Raw genomic sequence first — 23,787 nt, 5'->3', positions numbered from 1 at the left:
CAAACCTACTCATTCAAGGGTTTTTCTTTATTTTTTACTATTTTCTACATGGTAGAATAATAGTGAAGACATCACAACTATGAAATAACACATATGGTATCAAAAATGGTTGAACAAATCAAAATATATTTTATATTCTTCAAAGTACTAGTGCCCTGATGACAGCTTTGCACACTTTTGGCATTCTCTCAACTAGCTTAATGAGGAATGCTTTTCCAACAGTCTTGAAGGAGTTCCCACATATGCTGAGCATTTGTTGGCTGCTTTTCTTTCACTCTGTGGTCCAACTCATCCCAAACCCTCTTAAATGGGTTGAGGTCAGGTGATTGTGGAGGCCAGGTCATCTGATGCAGCACTCCATCACTCTCCTTCTTGGTCAAATAGCCGTTACACAGCCTGTAGATGTGTTTTGGGTCATTGTGCTGTTGGAAAACAAATGATAGTTCCACTTAGTGCAAACCAGATGGAATGGCATATCGCTGCAGAATGCTGCGGAAACCATGCTGGTTAAGTGTGCCTTGAATTCTATATAAATCATAGACAGTGTCACCAGCAAGGCACCCCCACACCATCACACCTCCTCCTCCATTCTTCACGGTGGGAACCACATATGCTTCTCACAAAGACCTGGCGGTTGGAATCAAAAATCTCACATTTGAACTCATCAGACCAAAGGACAGATTTCCATCAGTCTAATGTCCATTGCTCATGTTCCTTGGCCCAAGCAAGTTTCTTCTTCTTATTGGTGTCCTTTAGTAGTGGTTACTTTGCAGCAATTCGACCATGAAGGCCTGATTTACTCAGTCTCCTCTGAACAGTTGATGTTAAGATGTGTCTGTAAAGCATTTATTTGGGCTACAATCTGAGGTGCAGTTAACTCGAATGAACTTATCCTCTGCAGCAGAGGTAACTCTGGGTCTTCCGTTCTTGTGGCGGTCCTCCAGTTTCATCTCAGCGCTTGATGGTTTTTGAGACTGCACTTGAAGAAACTTTGAAAGTTCTTGACATTTTCCAGACTGATTGACCTTCATGCCTTAAAGTAATGATGAACTGTCATTTTTCTTTGCTTATTTGAGCTGTTCTTGCCATAATATGGACTTGGTCTTTTACCAAATAGGGCTATCTTTTGTATACCAACCCCAAGGCACACCTGTTAATTGAAATGCATTCCAGGGGACCACCTCATGAAGCTATCTGGTTGATAGAATGCCAAGAGTGTGCAAAGCTGTCGTCAAAGGGGGGCTACTTTGAAGAATCTCAAATATAAAATATACTGTATTTAGATTTGTTTAACACTTTTTTAGTAACTACATGATTCCATGTGTTATTTTATGGTTTTGATGTCTTCACTATTATTCTACAATGTAGAAAATAGTAAAAACAAAGTAAAACATTTACATAAGTATTCAGACCCTTTACTCAATACTTTTTGAAGCACCTTTTGCAGCAAATACAGCCTCAAGTCTTCTTGGGAATGACACTACAAGCTTGGTACACCTGGATTTGGGATAGTTTCTCCCATTCTTCTCAGCAGATCCTCTCAAGCTCTGTCAGGTTAGATGGGGAGCGTTGCTACACAGCTATTTTCAGGTATCACCAGAGATGTTCGATCGGGTTCAAGTCCGGACTCTGGTTGGGCCACTCAAGGACATTCAGAGCCTTGTCCAGAAGGACTCCTGTGTTGTCTTGGCTGTGTACTTAGGGTTGTTGTCCTGTTGGAAAGGGAACTTTCATCCCAGTCTGAGGAACTGAGTGCTCTGGAGCAGGTTTTCATCAAGGATGTCTCTGTACCTCGCTCCGTTCATCTTTGCCTCTATCCTGACTAGTCTCCCAGTCCCTGCAGCTGAAAAACATCCCCACATCATGATGCTGCCACCCCCGCACTTCACATATTGATGGTGCATTCATGCCAAAGAGTTTAATCTTGGTTTCATCAGAACAGAAAATCTTGTTTCTCATTGTTTGAGAGACGTTGGGTGCCTTTTGGAAAACTCCAAGCGTGCTGTAATGTGCCTTTTACTGAGGAGTGGCTTCCGTCTGGCCACTCTACCATAAAGGCTTCTAAATCTTTTGATTTAGAAGTCATTCTAAGGTTTGTGTAATTCACAGCTAAAGTTGCCAAATAACTCTGAATCTAGCATATAGGACCTGTTTCAAATGATCACTTTAATGCGCACTTGGTCTGGAATGGGAAAAATATCCTTTCTATTTTATTCAGCTAAGTTCAATTATATTCTTCTTAGTATAACATCATATAATATAAACAAATGGTAGGCATTATAAGCATATCTTGTCTGACAAATGAACAAGCCTAAAGCCTCTGGCATGGGTCATAGCCAGATAACGTACAGTAGGCCAACTCATATTCTGTTCTTCTGAAATCCATTTTCTTCATATCATAATGTTTATTTAGACCTGCCTAAAATAAATAATACATTTATTGTGATGGTGTAGGCAAGTGGTCACCAACTGGTTGATCCCGATAGACTGGTCGATCTTCAAGGCATTCCTAGTCAATCACCAAACATTTCTACAGAAAAGCCTAAATAAATATATTTTTATGTTGTGCTGTTGGCAGTACTTAAACCAGAAGCCCTGCGCACCGGGTAGGCAAGTGTTCCCATTTTGAACTATTTTGACTGAAAAGACAAACGTTGCCTACCAGGTGGACCTGGTAGATCTGTAACTAAATCGAGACTGTCAGAAAATCCAGCAAAGAGCTGGTGTTTTTATCAGAGTTCATGTTTAAGTTTTTAATTCAGCACTGTCAATAATGTTTTTATTCAATACTATTACAAAACATGAAACGTGCTTCTCCCTACTTCCAGCTGCAGCTGCAATGAATGAGTAGCTAAGTGTATTGATAGCCCTGTGATTTTATTATTAGCAGCTCGTCGTGTCTATTTTAATATCGAAGAACAGTATATTTCATTGTCTCTAGTCACAGGCACAACATGAATTTGTGCATGAAGCATATGCTGTGTTTCGCCATCAGGTGAAAAACGGTCCCCACCCCCACCCCCCTCTGGTTAGCCTCACCAGAGGAAGGGAAGGAAAGAGCAGGGACCGTGAGAAGCGGACTCTCTGTTGCTCTCGCCCTCCTGCCGCTGAGATTAATGCAGGGTTCAAAACAACTGTGTACTTGTAAATCTTTGACTTCCGACTTCAGTGTGTTCAAGACAACTGGGAATGAGTGGAGGCCAGGAGATGCTAAATGTGTTTATGTTAATTAACGGTCAATTGCCGTGAGACCGGCAGTCTTTTACATGACAATAACCAGCTGACAAAATGGCATGACTGCCACAGCCCTAGGTGCAACTCGTTATTAGGAAGGTGTCTTAATGTTTTGTACGTCCCGAATTGCAGGCTGCAATTGCACCCTTCTCACGTTGACACACAGAACATTCCACCCTGGACTCTTCAAGTCTTCATTACAATAACGTTAATTGTATTTTTTTGTTTTGTTTTGTTACATGAGACCCTTAATAATCGTGTTTGTTCAACTAAGTAAAACAGAATGAAAAACAATCAGATTGTCAGTTGAACAGTTCAAATATGTAAATAGGTCTTTAAAAAACACGCCAAATAGTTAAATATAAATACGTTTAATTCATTTTCACTTTGAAAGGAAATAATTACAGTTCATCAATAACTGCATATTTATATATAAAGTGGCAAGACCATCTAGATGAAGAATGTTGATAGGATTATTTATAGGTGGCCAAATTGAATATATTGTACACAACATCATTTCATACTTATCTATACATGTACCTCTGTCAAACAACAGGCTCTCAAATGACAAGTAGCTATTTAATATGTTCATTTAAAACTAGGAAAGAGATTCATTTTGAAAGTTTGAGCACCTGCAAGAGTGCAAGACTTTAAAGCTGTGAGAAGATTTACAGTTGTAGTGTTAGAACGAAAGGCCTTACTGTACAAAACAATAATAAGCAACACAGATGTCCTAATGTTGATGCAGTTACAATGGGTCACCAACAGGGGCCAGTGTCTCTCCCATCTGGCCATATGATGAAAGTTATAAAGCCTTCAGCAAAGTCATCAATAGCAATATTTGCCACAGAGGTGTACTTAACAACCGCTTCTTTAGGAAGAGTCCTGTAAGGTTTCAGAAGTTCCTCCATCAACGCCCTCCATGGACCAGCCACCATCAGACTCCGATGAGGGCCTCCTCCTTCCCACTTCCGACACTTAACGTTCAGCAACATTTGACTCCAGCAGGTCTCAAACTGTAGGTTCCACACAGAAGAGCTCAGACGTCCAACTATTGTTCTAACAGTTCCATCCCTTTAGATGTGGGAGCTAAATACCCAATACTATATACTCAATACACCAATACTGTATCAGTGCCACCTTCTAGTACATGTACCGTTTATGTGTTGGCAAGTAAAGGGTGCGCCGACATATAAGTGTTTTTACATTTCTTTCACAGGGAGCATCTGATCTCAAGGATTGAATGATACGCTATTTTGTCTAGTAATATTGTTTCTCCTCTTTCGTATCACAACATTGCTTTGTGCAACATGACACCTATGGGTTTCTGACATGGGCTACAGCGTCTGAAAGTATAGGCCTAAGGTATTCTCTTGCTCTTTTTCACCCAATGGAGTTAAACACCAAGAGCCTCGTTTCTGTCTCATCTCATCAAACTATCAGCTCAGACTCCATTTGAAATGGACGATTTTTTGGAATGAGGAGACTTTCGCAGCACTGTACCGTACTACAAGTGGCGAACAATAGAAAGCACACACACTTGGCTCGTTTAAGGCAGGGATAAATACATTGCAAAGCAGTCCATGGTACCGCTACCCCTGCTAAACAAAGACATTATGTCTTCTCTCAGTGGGATAGAGAGCCTTATTACCCAGTGTCTCTTTTCATCCACAGTGGGAAGTAGGGGATAACAGGCCTCAGTTTGGGCCTAGGTACTCTGTGTTCTCTGCGGCCGGGATGTGTCCGTTGGCATGGGTCTTGACGGAAGGGGTGAAGTCCTGCTGGTAGTCTGGGTTATCTATACTGTTCGGGGGTTGGTATTTCTGGACGCAGTGGAGACCGCCATTGGAAGTGGGGGAGGAGAGCCCATTGAACATGGGGAAAAGGCTGTTGGCGGTGGTGGTGAGGCCACTAGAGGTGATGGGGGAGATGCCATTGGAGGTGGTGGGGGAGAGGAGAGAGGGCTGGAGGGTGTTGAGGTACTCAGGCCCCACTGCCTCGTTCTTATAGCAGTTCAGGTACTCTGTCTCTGTGTCGTCTGAGGAGATGGTGGGGAGGAGGGTGCGAGGGGGACCGGGGTGCTGGTATACAGGGTTCATCATGTCCGACACACCATTCTGGTTCATGTAGTCTGTTGAAGCGAAATAACAGAAATGAGTTACGACAGCAGGTAAACAACCACTCTAGGTACTAAGTGAAGACATTTTATTAAACTGTTCGATTTTAGTTTTCTAAACAATGACAGAGACGCTCTGCAATGGCCTACAGCCATTGCCTAGCAGAGGTCCTTCTTCTTTTCAAAATAAAACAATTTCTGGTAGGAAAACTTCACAATGTATCACTATTTCTTATTAAGTGAGCCATGTTCTCGGGTTAAGACCCTTTGGGAGGTCAAGGGGCACACTCGCCTGGAGCTGGCTGGAAGGCGTGGTCCAAGAACCTGTCTGTGGGGTCAGCAATGTACCGGAGAACCATGCTTCCTTCTCTGACAGGGAACCCATTCTAGGAAGAATAAAATCGTTGTTAGCCCAAAACCACACCTTAACTGCAAAGTATCATATGAGTTAGAGATGAGAGCTGTTGTTCCATACTGTGAAAGACACTGTGTCAATGCTACAAAGTTTGCTTTTCAATTAACCTCAATGTTACATTTGTGATGTGTGTCTCTCTTACCTCATTTCTGCTGTGGCACAATCCAATGCTGCTGTTCAATGTGCTATTTTGGCTCTGAAACACAGATTTACACCCGAGTCAAAAATTACATTCCAACACATATGATAAAACACCACAAAAACACAAATAAATATCCACATTACTGTAGGCCTACTTCTACTAAGTTCTTGTTGGTTGAATTCTTTACAGTAATGTTTCAAAAGGTCAAAACCTTTTAATTTCATTACTGTGTATGAAGAAGAAGGTGAAATAAAAACGACCACAATGAATAAAAAGAGTGACAAAACAGCTCATCCAAATGTAATTGTTTTCGAGAGGCTGAATAAGAGGAAATTAAAACAAGTTAAGCAGGGAACCATCTGCCAAAGACTACGGTCCAAGTCCATAAAAGGCTGTATAGTGTACCAAACGCTTCTATTATATAAGCAGGTTCCTCCACTTGTATTCTGGCAGAAAAATATTTAACAAGTAGTGCTGCCTGCCTGCGAAGGTAATCAAAATTGAAAGCTTATGGAGTAACCAGCCGGCTTTCTGTGGCAGGCATACAGCCCGGGTAGCCAACACTGGACCTCTTGGAGTTGAGTCTGAAGAGAACAGAGGAGGAGAGAGAGTGAGTAAGAAAGAGTTATAGAGAGAGAGAGAGAGAGAGAGAGAGAGAGAGAGAGAGAGAGAGAGAGAGGATTTCTCCTAATCTCAAATGCAATCAATCAAGGGGCACATGGGAGGAAGCGGGGGTGAGGGAGTAGTGGGGGAGTAGGGGGTCAGAACAAGGACAGGGGAAGAAGAAGAGTCCCCCTGACGACATTTTAACGGGAACAGGAAGTGGGCGATTGAGGCCTGTCTTGTTCAAGCCAGGTATGACACGGTATAAACGCCCACGTAAATTCAATTTACTCTTTCCTCCCCGGCCGACATAAACCAAGATTCAATTTCACTACGATTGCAAAAGGGGCTAACTAAGAACTTGAACTGGGATACGTACTATCACCATTACCTGACCTGATTTAATCTTGTTAAGTACAGGATCAATAAATAAATAAGAGATTGTTCTAGCATTTGCGGAAACAATTGGCCACAAGGATTGTTGGTTCTAATACAAGGTGTAGTAAGGAAACCTAAATTGCCTCCAGTAGTCTAAATTGCCCAATAAATGTCAATTTCACCCTGTAAAACTGTGAACTCAGTGGAGGTGGATACCAAAATTCTGCAGACCCCTTCTTTGTAAAACAACAGAAAAGAGCTGTGAGCATAAAAAGTTAGATGGAATTCCTTTTATTTGATTCACTGCAATGATGCATTTTATCCAGTTTCTTTAATAGACAAAAAAAAAACTATTCTCTGTGTTAGAAATGAGTGTAGAGGAAGAGAGCCAGTGGCTGCTGGATGGTGGAAACCTTTTCTTTGGGCTGGTTTTCTGGATACAGATTCAGCCTTCTCCTGGACTAATCCCCATTGAACATGCTTTTTAGTCTAGGTGTAGACTATTCCTGAGAAATAGTATCTCTCTGTCAATTTGAGCCTCGTCTCCAGGCTCATATTGCTGGCGCATAGAGCCTGGTAACAACTTGAAAGGGGTGTGGTGAATTAGCTGTATTAGATGGGACTTTGAAAAATGGCGAAAATCGTCAATCAAAATAAATGTTAAATCCCATTGACCATATTCTTTTTGGGAAGCCCAACTGATTCTGGGTTCGGGCATATACAGTTTCTATTTGAAAACTATTTATTGAAGATGTGTACTTTCAGATTTTCCAAACTCACATAAACCTTGTTTAAATCACTTGTGCTGCTCACGCCTTGAAGTCCACAATGTAGTGGGGAGGTTTCTGAGGGTTATGCTAGATGGTGATTGAATGAGAGATCAGCCAATTAAAACGGGCAGTTGCTTCGTCCGCTCCTTCCATAGACTTCCAGTCAAGTCCCATTCTGAGGCACTGTGAAACCAGACGGTTCGACAGACAGAGCCGGCTAGTGGACGAGATTACAAAGCAGTAGATTATGGCTAGCCTAGTGCATGTGTTATTTTACCATAGAGTGTAGGAGCTGGGTACGGGAGGTACTGGGGCTGGAGAAGAAGCTGTGCTGAGGTACCAAGTACTCGTCTGCGTCCACAGCTTCCTCCATGTCCTCTCCACTGATTAGGCTCTGGTAGAACTTGGTGTCTGTGGGACTTGGGAGGTGCATTCGGTCGTCACCCTGGAAGAGACACACGCATCAGCACCCAAAGACCAGTCCGAAAGAATTATAGAGTAGGTACGTGTTTTGTTCACTAAACTTACAGTGGCTGAGTGAGTTTAATCGGTTTGTGTGGTCTGTGACTCCACAGTAATTCATGACAATGAGTTACACCGCTCACCTGGATGACAAGGTAACGTGGGGGATCCCGCGCCATCTTGGAAAACTCAGCTATCAGCTCCCGGAAACGAGGCCTGCTGTCTGCGTCGATCATCCAGCATTTGACCATGATCATGTAGACGTCTATGGTACAGATGGGGGGCTGGGGCAGCCGCTCTCCTTTCTCCAGCACCCCTGCTATCTCATTGGCTGGGATCCCGTCATAGGGCTTGGTCCCAAACGTCATCAGCTCCCACGCGGTCACACCTAAACAGAGGGACAGTGAAATAGATCAGAGGCACAGTCAATGACCTAATCTCAGTTAAAAGTGTTCATTACTGTCACAATGAACCGTTTTCACTTGTGGGAATTGGCCTGTTTGGGTAGGGCTAAATGGAAATGTTTCTTACAGAAGAAATATGAAAAGCATATGCATAACCGTGGTAGCAAATGAAAGGGAACAGTTTGGAGATGATGGGACAATTACTAGACCAAAGGTGAGGACACAACGGTTCACCTGACACAAGACTGAATCCAAACATTTCACTGATGATTTTATGTGCATTTTACATTTACTGTACTTTTCGCCGCATTTGTTGATATCAAAATCAGAAAATACTCTGGATACATTCAGTACCATGATAAGAATATTCCTGGAAATGTGGGGTAGGTGCAACATAAGACAGAAAATTGACAAGGGTTTGACTGAGAGGACTAACTGGTGTCTCCAAGTGGCCACACACTTCTCTGACGTGTACATTGTTCCTAAGACATTTCAACCCACTTTTATGACTCAAAGAAGAGTCTTCAACTATAAAGTGCTTTTTTGAGCTCTCTCAGCTGTGACGTTGAGGAACTAGAGCAAGCACACTTGTAGTTGTTTTGTTTGGAACGCAACCCTGCATCCCCGCCTTCACACAATTACTGTTGTTGTTTACGCAATCCCAAAATGGCGTCATTCATAGCATGTTACTGTACACCCACTGCATTCCAATTTATGCGCTTGTCAGTGCACAAACCTGCCATTTTCAACCCGTATAGAGGTACGAGTGTAAAGGGCTACTTATAGTGGCATAGAAACAATCCCAGTTAAAGTTAAATAACTAGGGAACATTACTTTGTTTTTATTCCAGAAAAGCTGTTAGGCAGAAACCAACAATGTCAAGTTACTTTCTAAAAAACCCCACAGAGTCAACATCAGTGAGTTGGATGTGTCCTTAGGAGTGGGAGTTGCCAGGTTCCATTGGTGTTGGATCAGTTTGAAAGAGAAGAGGAGGACCAGGAAAAGGAAAAGAGGAGAGGAGGATAGAAAGAGGGGCTTAGGAGGGCTGGCGGGTGGTGCTGCCAGGGCCTGCTGATGTCTTTGCCTTGTAGAGTAGAAGACACAACTTCAGAGAACCGGATCTGGAGACCGGCCCACAGAGCAGAGTGTGTGTGTGCGTGCATGCATCCAAACTGTGTGTCCAAACCAGGGGTGGTGTGTGTTAAGGACATTGGTTTGAGGTGGAGGATTCAACATTGTAAGATATCGGACTTCCAGGACCTGCCGGTGTAAAGTTAGATCAGCGATACCAGATACCCGTTTCTCTAATCTCCCAGATACTCAAAAACCCAATACTCCTATCTGGACCTGATTTGAACAGTTCTGATTAAGTACATGATCCAGAAACAATATTTATGCATCTGGATTTACACAAGCACTGTGGTTAATTCCAGCATTGACATGCATTGCTGTACATCCAGTTTTGATATATGTATGTTAAATGGATTCGTGCATTAATCCTATTAAATAGTGTGGGTATGTGGGTTCCTGACCATAGCTCCAAACATCACTCTGATGTGTGTATTTCCTGTGGAGAATGGACTCCAGTGCCATCCATTTGATTGGTACCTGCAGAGAGAGGGCTCTTATGAGTTAGGGTTCACAAACTGAGGTAGTTCTTCCAGATGACCAAGACAACATTAGGTATTTAGGTAAAGTATAGCAACTGTGTTATCGATAGACTATATTAGGTCGGGATGGAAATAGTAACATAAATCACCATCGTACAGAAAAGAAAGAAGAAAAAAACGGGACCATAATATTATATTTACTTGGCAAAAAAACGTGTTCCTTGCGTTACATTTCTTCACAGTAATTCAATTCAATCAGTAATGAGGGGAATGAGGAGCAGACCTTTCCTCCGTCTGCGTGGTACTCCTTCTCGTCAGCGTTGAGGAGTTTGGCCAGGCCAAAGTCCGTGATCTTGACATGCTGAGGGGTCTTCACCAGGACGTTCCTCGCTGCCAGGTCACGGTGCACCAGGTGACGCTCCTCCAGGTAGCTCATCCCCTGAGGCCAACCACAGGTCAAAGGATCAAATGAGGAGGTAGAAGCGAATGAGTGAGTCTATGGCCATACATGGGCCCTGTTTTAGAGCATTCTAACTGTATTCAAACAGAGCGATAGGGCTACAGCACTTTATAGTGACTCATTGTATTATTGTTTTAAAAAGGTCAACAAGATGTCAAGTGAACGTTGAACTGTAGGTGTCTATAGGAGTGTATGGACATACACGGCCTTTCCGGACTTTCCACTGACTCACTGTTTGATTAAGTTTTAATCCACTACACTGTGACTCATGGGTAGTCTTAAAGGGCCAGAGTTTTGGTCAAGTCACATGGTTAGGAAAGAGGTCCGTGCCTTATCATAGTCTGGGTGCCACGTTCCAGTTTCGCCATTTATGCCTAACCTCGTCATGATCGTTGTGTGACAAGACAGCAACAAGTTTTCTAAATCAAACACAGACTGACACCAGATCTGTATAATTATGCTGCAGAGCATGACAGACGACTTCAGGACAGGAAGTGCACCCAGCATTTTGTGGTTTGAAATTCCAAATGTAGCCGTAACAAGAGTAAAAAAAAGAATATGAATTTTCACAGACACACTTTTCTTTTGGTTAGTTGGAAAAACAACAGCGTCTTGGAAATTCACTACATTGAATGAACACATACTGCCCGGTCGCTTAAATGCACCATAGTCTTACCTTGGCGATCTGCACACACCAGTTGAGGAGGTACTGGGATCCGATGTTGTCCTTGTTCTCCTTGACGTAGTCCAGCAGACAGCCGTAGGGCATGAGCTGGGTGACCAGCTGCACTGTGGAGGTCAGGCAGATGCCCAGCAGACGACACACATGGGGGTTGTCCACGCTGGCCATCACATAGGCCTCCTATAGTCGGTTAGATATAGTACCAACATTTATTCCAGGGCAGTATAGTACAGTATACCGCCTTTAGGGCTAGTGATGCTGGCATCATTCTAGTGTGCGCTCATAAAACTCAATAATGATATCTAAACATGAACCATTTCAACAACTGACAGCTTGAAGACAATGTACGCTTACGAGCCAGATACGTAAACGTGCAAGACCTTTTCTTTAAAGAAAGCTCTTGACCTTCGTGGTGAGAGGTCAAGAGAAACATCACTGCAAAAACCTCAGCTGTCCATGCACTCTAAATCCTGAAACGGAATATTCACAGGACCGTGCCAGACCTGGGCTCAAATCATATTTGATATCTTTCAAATACTTGGGGCGTTTGATTGAGCCTGCCTGGAGTGCTAGATCGGTGGGGCATGAAGTTGGACTATTCTATTGGTTCCACTGCGCCAGGAAAGCTCAATCAAGTGCAGCCAGCCAGCCAAAGTATTTCCGAATACTTAATGAACCCAGGTCTGGACTGTGTTTTTTTTTTTTAACTGCGGTTACTGGAAAAGATTTTAGATTTCATTCCAGAAAACCTTAACCTTGAATTAGTATCCTCCTCCCACTCCCCAACCCTGGTCCAAACCTTCTCAATGAGTTAATCTCATTTCCTACGCTCCCACTGAGAAAATGACTTCTAGAAACCTGACACCATTTCCCATTTTCTAAATAAATGTTGTCATTATTTCAGCTTCTTCCTGAATTGATGAGCATGTGCTTGGAATTAGTGTCCAGTGACATGCAATAGTGGCTGTATAGGCTTCTCAATAACATATTATGCCGCTAAATTAGGTCAAAAAAACAAATTTGCCAACGAATGTTTTGTTTGAAAGTGCTTGTACAGTGTGGTATGTATGGGTAACCATCAATGAATGTATGATACCATACTGTGCTTAATAGCACTAATTTAGATTCTACTGTAAATCAGATATAGAATGTCTTTATATTCGGAAGATACCAGTTCTAACTCCCATGAACAAACATCTTTAAGCAGGGATGCCAACCCTGGGCCTTGAGGGCCGAAACATTTCTGGATTGTGCTTCTACCAGCCTTGTCTAAGAGTGAAGTGACATAGAGTGATATAACTCACGTCCAAGATCTCCCTGTTGGCTTTAGGTGATGTGGCCTCTCTTAAAACCTTAATGGCCACAGGAATCTTCACGTCCTCTCCTTCAGGGACCCACAGACCCTGCACGACACAGACACACACACACACACACACACACACACACACACACACACACACACACACACACACACACACACACACACACACACACACACACACACAGTGTGTACAGATGTTTTCATGCAATGTCAAGAGGTCAGGAACAATTCCAGGCACTAAATAATCATAAGAAAAATGAGTGTACATTAATAATTTCTTAAAGGTTTTGGTTTGTTACAGTGGAACATGGGATAGGCAAACTAACTGGTAGTTACTGTGGACTGGATTATGACGCAGGATGTGGTACGTTAAATATGTGGCTGTTAATTGCAAAATTGACAACAGACGTAGATGTGGTTAAAGGGTGTTGGTTTATACGCAGTCGTAACACACATTCCCATAAGCTCCTTCACTACAGTACAATCCAAGATACTGGAGTTCTCTGAACGAAATCTAGAAGAAGTTAGCGCTTGTATTTACCTTGTAGACAGTGCCGAAGGCCCCTGATCCCAACACTTTGATCTTCTTAAACTCGGTCTCTTTGAGAATGCGGAGCAGAGCCTGGTTGGGGGCCTCACCACTGGGGGTCAACGGTTCAACTAACTGTAGAATAGCAATAGATGCGGATAAGGACGGTTTACTTTGATGCACTATCAACGATGACTACATTCCATCTGTAGAAAGCCCCCAGTGTCTGCCTCTCACCTCTCTCTCCTGGAGTAGTCTTCGCAGGGTTCTCTTCCTCTTGATGTGGCGTCGCCTCAGTAACACGAAGACAGACAGGCCCATGATGAGGAAGGCAAGCAGCCCACCCACCACACCAGCCGCGATCACCGATAGGCCAGAGTTACTGCATGGGAGACAGGTGGTAACCAAACAGCGCAGAGAAGAAAAAAAACGACACACAAATGATAACTGTTCATTAGCTTAGTGAACTGAGTGTTTCTAAGTTTGAATACAATTGGAACAGTACCATTGTAAGTTACTGTTCACGATAAGAGCCAATTGCTTACCCTATAGACTGACAGCCTCTCAGACCAGGACCGGTGCATCTGTAAACACATAACGCACGTATGAACACGTGTCCGTTCCAACACCTCTACATCCATTTCTTTACTGAGACATTTCATTTTTAATATTCAAATGGGATGCATGTGTCTGTATTTGTGTATTGCGGTATTTATGCGGTTGTGACAGATTCCTTCACTTACCCCTGGGTACAGTTCTGGTGGCACAGCTGGCACACCTTCATCTTATCTGCATACTTCCAGATGAAGGTGTTCTTGCCCCCTGCCACCCCTGGCACCCCTCTAGGGCACCCCAGGACACAGTTGTTGCCGTCTTTGAAGTTAGCGCACTGGGTACACTGCTCTTGGCCCTGAAAGAGAGAGAAGAGGATAGCACGCCCTTGTATTACATACACATCTAAAATAAACAACTGTGTGCAGACATACTTTATTTAACAGACACAACTATTGTATAATAATAGCATGCTAGAGAAATACATTGTGCCTACTGTGCTGGGACATGGCATGGAGATGGACGCATAGTATATTAAGCAATAAGGCACGGGGGTGGTAGGGAAAGGGGGATACCTAGTCAGTTGTGCAATTGAATGCATTCAACTGAAATGTGTCTTCCGCATTTAACCCAACCCCTCTGAATCAGAGAGGTCCGGAGGGCTGCCTTAATCGACATCACCGTCATCAGGAACAGTGGGTTAACTACCTTGTTCAGGAGCAGAACCTTGTCAGCTCTGGGATTCGATCCGACAACTTTTCGGTTACTGGCCCAACGCTCCTCCCCGCTAGGCTATCTGCCGCCCCTATATGGTCAATATACCATGGCTAAGGGCTGTTCTTATGCACGACGCAACGCGGAGTGCCTGGTTACAGCCATTAGCCGTGGTACACTATACATACAAAAGTATGTGGACACCCCTTCAAATTTGTGGATAAGGCTGTTTCAGCCACACCCATTGCCGACAGGTGTATAAAAGGTGTATAAAATCGAGCAAACAGTCATGCAATCTCCATAAATTACTTACAGAAGAGCTCAGCGACTTTCAAAGTGGCACCATCATAGGATGCCACCTTTCCTACAAGTCAGTTTGTCAAATTTCTGTCTTGCTAGAGCTTCCCCAGTCAACTGTAAGTGATGTTATTTTGAAGTGGAAATATCTAGGAGCAACAACGGCTCAGCCGCGAAGTGGTAGGCCACACGAGCTCACAGAACGGGACCACTGAGTGCATAGGCGCGTAGCGCCAAAAATTGTCTGTCCTCAGTTGCAACACTCTGTGGTCTCGTTCTGTGAGTTTGTGTGGCCTACCACTTCGCAGCTGAGCCGTTGTTGCTCCTAGACATTTCCACTTCAAAATAACAGCACCTACAGTTTACTTTTCCTCTTCAAAATAACAGCACTTACAGTTGACCTTTCCTCTTCAAAATTTCAGCACTTACAGTTGACCAAGGTCTGGGGCTGTTTCTCATGGTTTGGACTAGGCCCCGTAGTTCCAGTGAAAGGAAATCTTAACGCTACAACATACAATGACATTCTAAATGATTCTGTGCTTCCAACTTTGTGGCAACAGTTTGGGGAAGGCCCTTTCCTGTTTCAGTATGACAATGCCCCCTGGCACAAAGCGAGGTTCATACAGAAATGGTTTGTTGAGATTGGGGTGGAAGAACTTGACTGGCCTGCACAGAGCCCTGACCTCAATCCCATCAAACATCTTTGGGATGAATTGGAACGCCGACTGCGAGCCAGGCCTAATCGCCAAACATCAGTGCCCGACCTCACAAATGCTCTTGTGGCTGAATGGAAGCAAGTCCATGCAGCAGTGTTCCAACATCTAGTGGAAAGCCTTCCCAGAAGAGTGGATGGAGGCTGTTATAGCAGCAAAAGGGGGGACCAACTCCATATTGATGCCCATTTTTTTGGCCATATCGTGTATATTGGCCATATACCACAAACCCGAGGTGCCTTATTGCTATTATAAACTGGTTACCAATGTAATTAGAGCAGTATACCTGATATACCGCGGCTCTCAGCCAATCAGCATTCACGACTCGAACCACCCCGTTTATAATATAGAGACAAATACTTAGACATAGAATAAATATAAGAGACACACATACTGGTCCAGTGCAGGTCTGGGTTCCATTGAGGAGCTGACACTCAGGATGACATTCCACACACGTCTTATTCACTTCAGTCTCACGTGGCTCCCTGCAGAATGAGGACAAAACATCAGCATGTAGCATATTTCCACTACCCTAGTCCCAGATCTGTTTGCGCTGTCTTGCCAACCTTTATTGTCATCGTCCCATAGGAGTTGCTAAGACAGCACAAACAGATCTGGGAGCAGGCCATACTTCCTACTTGTTCAACATTTGATTTTAGGTGGTTCCATTTGCAGATGGTTGCATTGATCCCTTTCCTCATAGCAAGAGTTCCATTGTAAGCAATGTTACAATGTTAGACAGAGGAGACTCCCGAAGTTAAATATCAATGAGTTAAGTGCTCCCATTCCAGCTGAGAGGACTGTCTTCTCATGAATTGGGTTAATTGTCGCCTTACTGCCTTAAGAAGTTCTTACATGTACTCCTGATGGCAAGTCTTCTGTCTGGTTTTACTATTTCATTCCATGCAAAACTGCATCTTGCAAAATACCCATGTTCAATTGATAGCTTGAGTTGCCAATAGTTTTCTTTGCCAAGTGTACAAAAAGTTCATTTCACTCTTCTTCACTGCTTCAGCTTTGCAGAATCAGGTCCCTTTAATTGTATAAATGGGGAACAGACAAGGGATCCTCCCTCACCCCTCTAGCAGGTTACAGGAGTCTACACAGCTTCCTGTTCGGCTGTAGTCCTGACAGGCGAAACACATGGTGGGTCCAGGTCCCCAGCAGCCATATCTGGTACACATTGTGTCACATGTGTTGTTCTGCAGCCCTGCAAACACACATGCACAAACACATAGATATCGACACAAAATCATTGTTTTAACCAAGACATAAAGTATATATAGTATTCAAAATATCCTTTTGACTTTTCACACAACCTTGTACAAGCAACAAGCTAGCGTCCATTTCCTAGTTCTCCCACACTTTCACAGTTTTATGGCCACAACAATAGAGATTGGCATGGGCCAATATTAATCTCAGAGCCACACACCCCGATGTGACCTTTGTTTTAGTAAACACAGAGCGTCGTGTTATCACCCTTTTATTACGGGCTCGAGTTGTTTATGTGACATTATGGTGTTGACTGTTGGTGTTTGTTGCGACTGCTCTTGTTTGCTGCTGTTCCTTTTTTTTGTGTCGGTGTTATGTGACCACACACGTCAATAGAATGACTTTATGATTTACCGCATGCGGCTGCGTGGGCATTGCTCTCCAGCTGTATGGTCTGCCTGTCGGACTTGAACAGCTGCTTCCAGTGGCGCTTCTTGGTGTAGCAGAGGTTGGAGTTCCTGGTGATGACCACGTCTCCATCGCTGATCTCCTTCAGCGAGCGAAGACCCAGGTGGGTGATGGTTAGCTGGGTTATGGCCAAGCTCACCGTACCACTTGAGGAGGGAGAGAGAGGAGAGGGGAGTGAGAGGGAGGGAGACACTTCATTTTTTTTAGAAGTTCCAGGTGGCTATTAAGGGCTTGACCAGCTCACTACTGCCACTCTATAATAGATGCGGAGACTGAACAGTGGTCTTACTGTTTGGTCCGTCCTCTAATAATCTCCAGGTTTTCAAAGGGACTGAGGGATGTCATGTTCTCGGGCCAGTTCTGAATCAGCAGATAGCCTGGATGTTTGTTTTTATAGAACAGGAAGAAAACATACATATATGAATGTAAAATAATCAACAACATGGCTCTTTTGGTAACCTTTTAGTATAGTTAATAGACTAGTCTGCACTGCCTCTTACCAGTGATTTCTCTGACCGTCTTGAAAACGTCTAGCTTGGCAGGATCCATCTTTGGTGCTTTGGTAAATGGGTCCCTGTGAATAGCAAGAACTGTGAAATGTATCTGCCATATTCACAAATACAAATACAACACATTAAGTGTGATGTAAAAAACGAGTCAGGTCTTACTCAACAGGCTCTTAGGTCTTATTCTATATGTTCTTAACACTTACCCATGGATAGACGTGTAGATAATAGCAATGTTCCCATTGATTTTGGTGCAGTTTTTGAATGTGTCAATGTTGGTGGCGTTGATTGACAGAATTTTGTCAAGTTTCCCCATTCCAAGTCCATTGCAAACTGTGAAAATTAGTAATATGTTAATAAAAACAAACGTGACATCTAATTTCTTAAAAAAATGTTTACCCCTTTTTCTCCCCAATTTCATGGTATCCAATTGTTTTAGTAGCTACTATCTTGTCTCATCGCTACAACTCCCGTACAGGCTCGGGAGAGACGAAGGTTGAAAGTCATGCGTCCTCCAATACACAACCCAACCAAGCCGCACTGCTTCTTATCACAGCGCGCATCCAACCCGGACGCCAGCCGCACCAATGTGTCGGAGGAAACACTGTGCACCTGGCAACCTTGGTTAGCGCGCAATGCGCCCGGCCCACCACAGGAGTCACTGGTACGCGATGAGACAAGGACATCCCTACCGTCCAAGCCCTCCCTAACCCGGACGACGCTAGGCCAATTGTGCGTCGCCCCACGGACCTCCCGGTCACGGCCGGTTACGACAGAGCCTGGGCGCGAACCTAGCGTCTCTGATGGCACAGCTGGCGCTGCAGTACAGCGCCCTTAACCACTGTGCCACCCGGTAGGCCCGGCATCTAATTTCTTTGCCACACAAAAATGTTTGAGAAATCACAAGCCAGAAAACGAACGCAGTGCAGTTTTGTTGTGGCAGTATCAACTGTACCTTTGGGGCACAGTCCATCACACTTCTTGCACTTCCTGACTCCTCCCTCGTCCACTTCGTACGTGTCACCACTGCATGTCCGAACGCACGCTCCATGGTCTGTCACCACATAGTTATCTGAGGGGGAAAAAACTGAATATATAACAAATCTATGTAATGCATTGTGTACTGTGTATCGGACAGTATTGTATGCATGGCAGTGTCTGAGAGCTGATTCTAACAGCCTGGAGAAAGTAGAGGCGTCTATAGTATTAGCTCTCCCTGAACCTAAATCCGTTTATGCAGTTTCTGATTCAACTCAGAGACTGGCACAGACTGACTGACTTAGAGTAATACACCAGCCTATAGGCCAGCGTTTTCCAACTCCAGTCCTTGACCCCCCCCTTCTAATGAATCCTTATATCCTTTATCATATACAGTAGCCTCATAGAAGAGGTCATAAGGGGACATGGACGGAACATGTGGGTTTTCTTACGAGGGCAGGTCTTGACGCAGGTGGCCCCGAAGTTGTACTTCCCGTCTGGGTTGTTGACTAGTTGGTGAAGGTTGCGGTCGTAGAGCAGGAGGCGCGGACACGAGTCTTTACACGTCCCGTCATCCTGAAAGTCCCGGCAGGCCTACGGCACCAAACAGGGCTATGTTCATTAAGCAGCAAACCAACGACAACAGACAAACAGGAAATGGACTACCTGAACCTGTCCAATAAGAAACGCTTGTTTTCACTTTCCGCTGCAAAATGTTTTAAAATGTTACATGTCCTAATAAATACGGCCCAGCCATCATAGACAGAGCAATAGGACCATAACAGACCCGTATGCACAGATTATAACACTGCATTGCTATTTCACGGCTCAGCTTAGCCAGAGAGGAATAGGTGACGCTGGCTTAGCTTCCCAGCTGGGGACTAAGCCTGATTCTCAAGGCACTGTCAAAAAGCAGGGTTTAATCAGCGATAGAAAGGGACACCGGATACAAAAGCAATACAATGTGGTTTTAATCATAAAGTGGATAGAAAACAGTGGTACTGGTGTAAAGTATGTTGGTCACCAGCCAATAAGATAAAAGGGAGCATCATAAGACAGAAATAATGATGTGTGAAATGTGAAATGCAATGTGTCTGTTTCCTAACACATTTATTGGGTGAAGAAATAACTACAAAAGAAAAAAATGTTTTTATTTATTTATTTTATTTAACCTTTATTTAACTAGGCAAGTCAGTTAAGAACAAATTCTTATTTACAAAGACGGCCTAGTATATGTAGTATATGTGAGAGATGCCATTCTTGACCTATGACTAGCCAGGGTTTTGTCAGACCACGTGACCTGACCAGGGGAAACTCTGGACCCTACTTAAAGCCTAACTGAAGCCCAGAATCGTTCATGGTCACTCTTGTCCCACCCTATGACACCAGTACAATATGAAGGTGGAATCTGTCTCTGCCACTTGTGAAAGTGGCGTGTCTGTCTGTCGGTCTGTCTCTCACCAGACAGTCTCTAGGTCTAGGTCAGATACAGTGTGAAGATGGGTTAGGGTTATGGTTAGGGTCTCTCACCAGCCGCTCTAGGTCTAGGTCAGATACAGTGTGAAGATGGGTTAGGGTTATGGTTAGGATCTCTCACCAGATAGTCTCTAGGTCTGGGTCAGATACAGTGTGAAGATGGGTTAGGGTTATGGTTAGGGTCTCTCACCAGACAGTCTCTAGGTCTGGGTCAGATACAGTGTGAAGATGGGTTAGGGTTATGGTTAGGGTCTCTCACCAGACAGTCTCTAGGTCTGGGTCAGATTCAGTGTGAAGATGGGTTAGGGTTATGGTTAGGGTCTCTCACCAGACAGTCTGTAGGTCTGGGTCAGATACAGTGTGAAGATGGGTTAGGGTTATGTTTAGGGTCTCTCACCAGACAGTCTGTAGGTCTGGGTCAGATACAGTGTGAAGATGGGTTAGGGTTATGGTTAGGGTCTCTCACCAGACAGTCTGTAGGTCTGGGTCAGATACAGTGTGAAGATGGGTTAGGGTTATGGTTAGGGTCTCTCACCAGACAGTCTCTAGGTCTGGGTCAGATACAGTGTGAAGATGGGTTAGGGTTATGGTTAGGGTCTCTCACCAGACAGTCTGTAGGTCTGGGTCAGATAGAGTGTGAAGATGGGTTAGGGTTATGGTTCGGGTCTCTCACCAGACAGTCTGTAGGTCTGGGTCAGATACAGTGTGAAGATGGATTAGGGTTATGGTTAGGGTCTCTCACCAGACAGTCTGTAGGTCCGGGTCAGATACAGTGTGAAGATGGGTTAGGGTTATGGTTAGGGTCTCTCACCAGACAGTCTGTAGGTCTGGGTCCAGTGCAGCCTGCAGCACAGTGTTCGTTGCAGCAGTCGATGGGAGACGGACCCTTACACCTCTTAGAGCACTGCTGGGCACAGTTCAGCTTCGTCACTAGACGGAAGGAAAACAGCATCAGTAATGTGCAAGTGCCAGTTATGTTATCATACAACTAAGCCCTTGTTTTTGTCTTACAGTATACCTTTCAACAATATTAGAGTCTGGTTTACAGACTTACATGTCTGGCAGTGTTCTGGGCCGGGCGCCCAACATGAACCATTGAAGCATCCAGGATCACAATTTTTACCTACAGAAAATATATCAAAATAATAGTTCAAGAACTCTGCAACTTCAGTGTACTTTAAAACTTTATAGTGTACTTCAGTCTTTTAATGTTCAATAAAGCAAAGTTTTTGATTAGTTGAAAGTTAAACATGACTAAACTGTTGGCTGCGCTGGGTGAAGCAGCTTCCTGTTAATATCTAACAACATGAATAAATATAGCCTCAAGCGTGTATAAAAACACAAAACATTGAATGGGATTATGGTAGGTGCATTTATGTGACTCATTGTTTCATGTGCTGTAACAGGAGCTCCTTACAGAGACGATTTCTGTTGGGTTCAGGTAACTGCATATTGGGTTTGCTGTCAATGTCCACGATGTCCAACCACTGGATGGTCTCCACGTTACACAGCTGGTTGCCTGAGAACTTCACTCCTCCTTTCAGGATCTCTGGAAAATGGAGAGAGATGCGTTTATTTTCAGTTGTTGAATGTTGATGTGAATTAATCAATGTAATAAAACGGTGTAGATAACCTAGCTCCAGCTCCAAAAGCAACCCTAACCCTAGCCTCAACCCTAACCCTAGCTTCATGTCCACATCCTGGTTCAACCCTAACCCTAGCCTCAACCCTAACCCTAGCTTCATGTCCACATCCTGGTTCAACCCTAACCCTAGTCTCAACCCTAACCCTAGCTTCATGTCCACATCGTGGTTCAACCCTAACCCTAGCCTCAACCCTAACCCTAGCTTCATGTCCACATCCTGGTTCAACCCTAACCCTAGCCTCAATCCTAACACTAGCTTCATGTCCACATCCTGGTTCAACTCTAACCCTAGCCTCAACCCTAACCCTAGCTTCATGTCCACATCCTGGTTCAACCCTAACCCTAGCCTCAATCCTAACACTAGCTTCATGTCCACATCCTGGTTCAACTCTAACCCTAGCCTCAACCCTAACCCTAGCTTCATGTCCACATCCTGGTTCAACCCTAACCCTAGCCTCAACCCTAACCCTAGCTTCATGTCCACATCCTGGTTCAACCCTAACCCTAGCCTCAACCCTAACCCTAGCCTCATGTCCACATCCTGGTTCAACTCTAACCCTAGCCTCAACCCTAACCCTGGCCTCAACCCTAACCCTAGCTTCATGTCCACATCCTGGTTCAACTCTAACCCTAGCCTCAACCCTAACCCTAGCTTCATGTCCACATCCTGGTTCAACTCTAACCCTAGCCTCAACCCTAACCCTAGCTTCATGTCCACATCGTGGTTCAACTCTAACCCTAGCCTCAACCCTAACCCTAGCTTCATGTCCACATCCTGGTTCAACTCTAACCCTAGCCTCAACCCTAACCCTAGCTTCATGTCCACATCCTGGTTCAACTCTAACCCTAGCCTCAACCCTAACCCTGGCCTCAACCCTAACCCTAGCTTCATGTCCACATCCTGGTTCAACTCTAACCCTAGCCTCAACCCTAACCCGAGCTTCATGTCCACATCCTGGTTCAACTCTAACCCTAGCCTCAACCCTAACCCTAGCTTCATGTCCACATCCTGGTTCAACCCTAACCCTAGCTTCATGTCCACATCCTGGTTCAACTCTAACCCTAGCCTCAACCCTAACCCTAGCTTCATGTTCACATCCTGGTTCAACCCTAACCCTAGCCTCAACCCTAACCCTAGCTTCATGTTCACATCCTGGTCCAACTCTAACCCTAGCCTCAACCCTAACCCTGGCCTCAACCCTAACCCTAGCTTCGTGTCCACATCCTGGTTCAACCCTAACCCTAGCCTCAATCACAACCCTTGCTTTATGTACACAACCTGGTTACGCCCTAACCATAGCCTCAATCACAACCCTAACACTAGCTTCATGTACACAACCTGGTTAAGCCCTAACCCTAGCTTCAATCACAACCCTAGCTTCATGTCCACATCCTGGTTCAACCCTAACCCTAGCCTCAATCACAACCCTAACACTAGCTTCATGTACACAACATGGTTAAACCCTAACCCTAACCCTCAACCACAACCCTAACCCTAGCTCCAGCTGCCACCCGACCCTAGCTTATAACAAGGGCTCAGAGTTTCCCTGGTTTGGTTCTAGTACGTGAGAAGGCACACAGTGACCAGTCATTATGCGGCTGGGTACAGCGACTGCCTGGGCAGAGCAGGGACAGGCCTAGAGACTGACCTGTGAGGCTGGTCAGAGGCAGCTCAGTGGTGCCTGCTCCCATTGACTTATTATGGTTCATCAACACAGCCAGGGCAAAGCCATCGTTGTAGAGAGTGTGGCCTCGGATGATGCGCAGGTTGTCCAGGGGAATCCTGTTGGCTGTGTTGAGGGCGATCAGAACATAGCCACCCACCTCCTGAATGGACTGTGGACAAACAAGGAAACATTTGGGTTAGGCCTTGTCTTCACACACTATACCAGGGGTGAACAACTTCAGACCTAGAGGCTCCAGCTCAGGTCCTACTGGTTTTCACCTGTCTATAACGTCATACCACTGAGCCTAGTCACAAGTATGAGCACAACCTAAGAGACTATCTCAACTGAAGCTATAAGGCTCTATTGAGGTGTTTTGGACAGCTTACCCGTTGAAATAGCTTTGGACCATGCCCGGAGGTTAAAACAAGATTTG

The 23,787-nt window shown here is 44.5% G+C and overlaps 1 protein-coding gene across 1 annotated transcript in view; it reads right to left on the bottom strand.

Annotated features, from left to right (window-relative positions):
* Positions 1 to 3,589: 3,589 nt before the first annotated feature.
* The window catches only part of LOC110508550 (epidermal growth factor receptor), a 57,264-nt gene continuing 37,066 nt past the window's right edge, over positions 3,590 to 23,787 (bottom strand). Inside the window, exons 3-27 of the mRNA XM_036966310.2 lie at positions 23,337 to 23,523; positions 21,460 to 21,591; positions 21,097 to 21,165; positions 20,854 to 20,972; positions 19,019 to 19,160; positions 18,544 to 18,660; positions 17,795 to 17,921; positions 17,583 to 17,656; positions 17,372 to 17,459; positions 17,029 to 17,228; positions 16,480 to 16,612; positions 15,797 to 15,887; positions 13,870 to 14,036; positions 13,672 to 13,710; positions 13,364 to 13,508; positions 13,139 to 13,261; positions 12,581 to 12,679; positions 11,271 to 11,456; positions 10,418 to 10,573; positions 10,057 to 10,132; positions 8,264 to 8,508; positions 7,936 to 8,103; positions 5,908 to 5,961; positions 5,643 to 5,736; positions 3,590 to 5,365 (exon numbers count right to left, since the gene is read on the bottom strand). Of these exons, the coding sequence (XP_036822205.2) occupies positions 4,932 to 5,365; positions 5,643 to 5,736; positions 5,908 to 5,961; positions 7,936 to 8,103; positions 8,264 to 8,508; positions 10,057 to 10,132; positions 10,418 to 10,573; positions 11,271 to 11,456; positions 12,581 to 12,679; positions 13,139 to 13,261; positions 13,364 to 13,508; positions 13,672 to 13,710; positions 13,870 to 14,036; positions 15,797 to 15,887; positions 16,480 to 16,612; positions 17,029 to 17,228; positions 17,372 to 17,459; positions 17,583 to 17,656; positions 17,795 to 17,921; positions 18,544 to 18,660; positions 19,019 to 19,160; positions 20,854 to 20,972; positions 21,097 to 21,165; positions 21,460 to 21,591; positions 23,337 to 23,523 (3,465 nt within the window). The 3' untranslated portion in view covers positions 3,590 to 4,931. The remainder of the gene's footprint in view (positions 5,366 to 5,642; positions 5,737 to 5,907; positions 5,962 to 7,935; positions 8,104 to 8,263; positions 8,509 to 10,056; positions 10,133 to 10,417; positions 10,574 to 11,270; positions 11,457 to 12,580; positions 12,680 to 13,138; positions 13,262 to 13,363; positions 13,509 to 13,671; positions 13,711 to 13,869; positions 14,037 to 15,796; positions 15,888 to 16,479; positions 16,613 to 17,028; positions 17,229 to 17,371; positions 17,460 to 17,582; positions 17,657 to 17,794; positions 17,922 to 18,543; positions 18,661 to 19,018; positions 19,161 to 20,853; positions 20,973 to 21,096; positions 21,166 to 21,459; positions 21,592 to 23,336; positions 23,524 to 23,787) is intronic.

Source organism: Oncorhynchus mykiss, chromosome 28 (assembly GCF_057628025.1).
Source record: "Oncorhynchus mykiss isolate SJ-2025 chromosome 28, ASM5762802v1, whole genome shotgun sequence".
In the NCBI taxonomy this organism is placed as follows: Eukaryota; Metazoa; Chordata; class Actinopteri; order Salmoniformes; family Salmonidae; genus Oncorhynchus; species Oncorhynchus mykiss.
The sequence above is the reverse complement of the archived record's forward strand: the minus strand, read 5'-3'. Positions and strand labels throughout refer to the sequence as shown.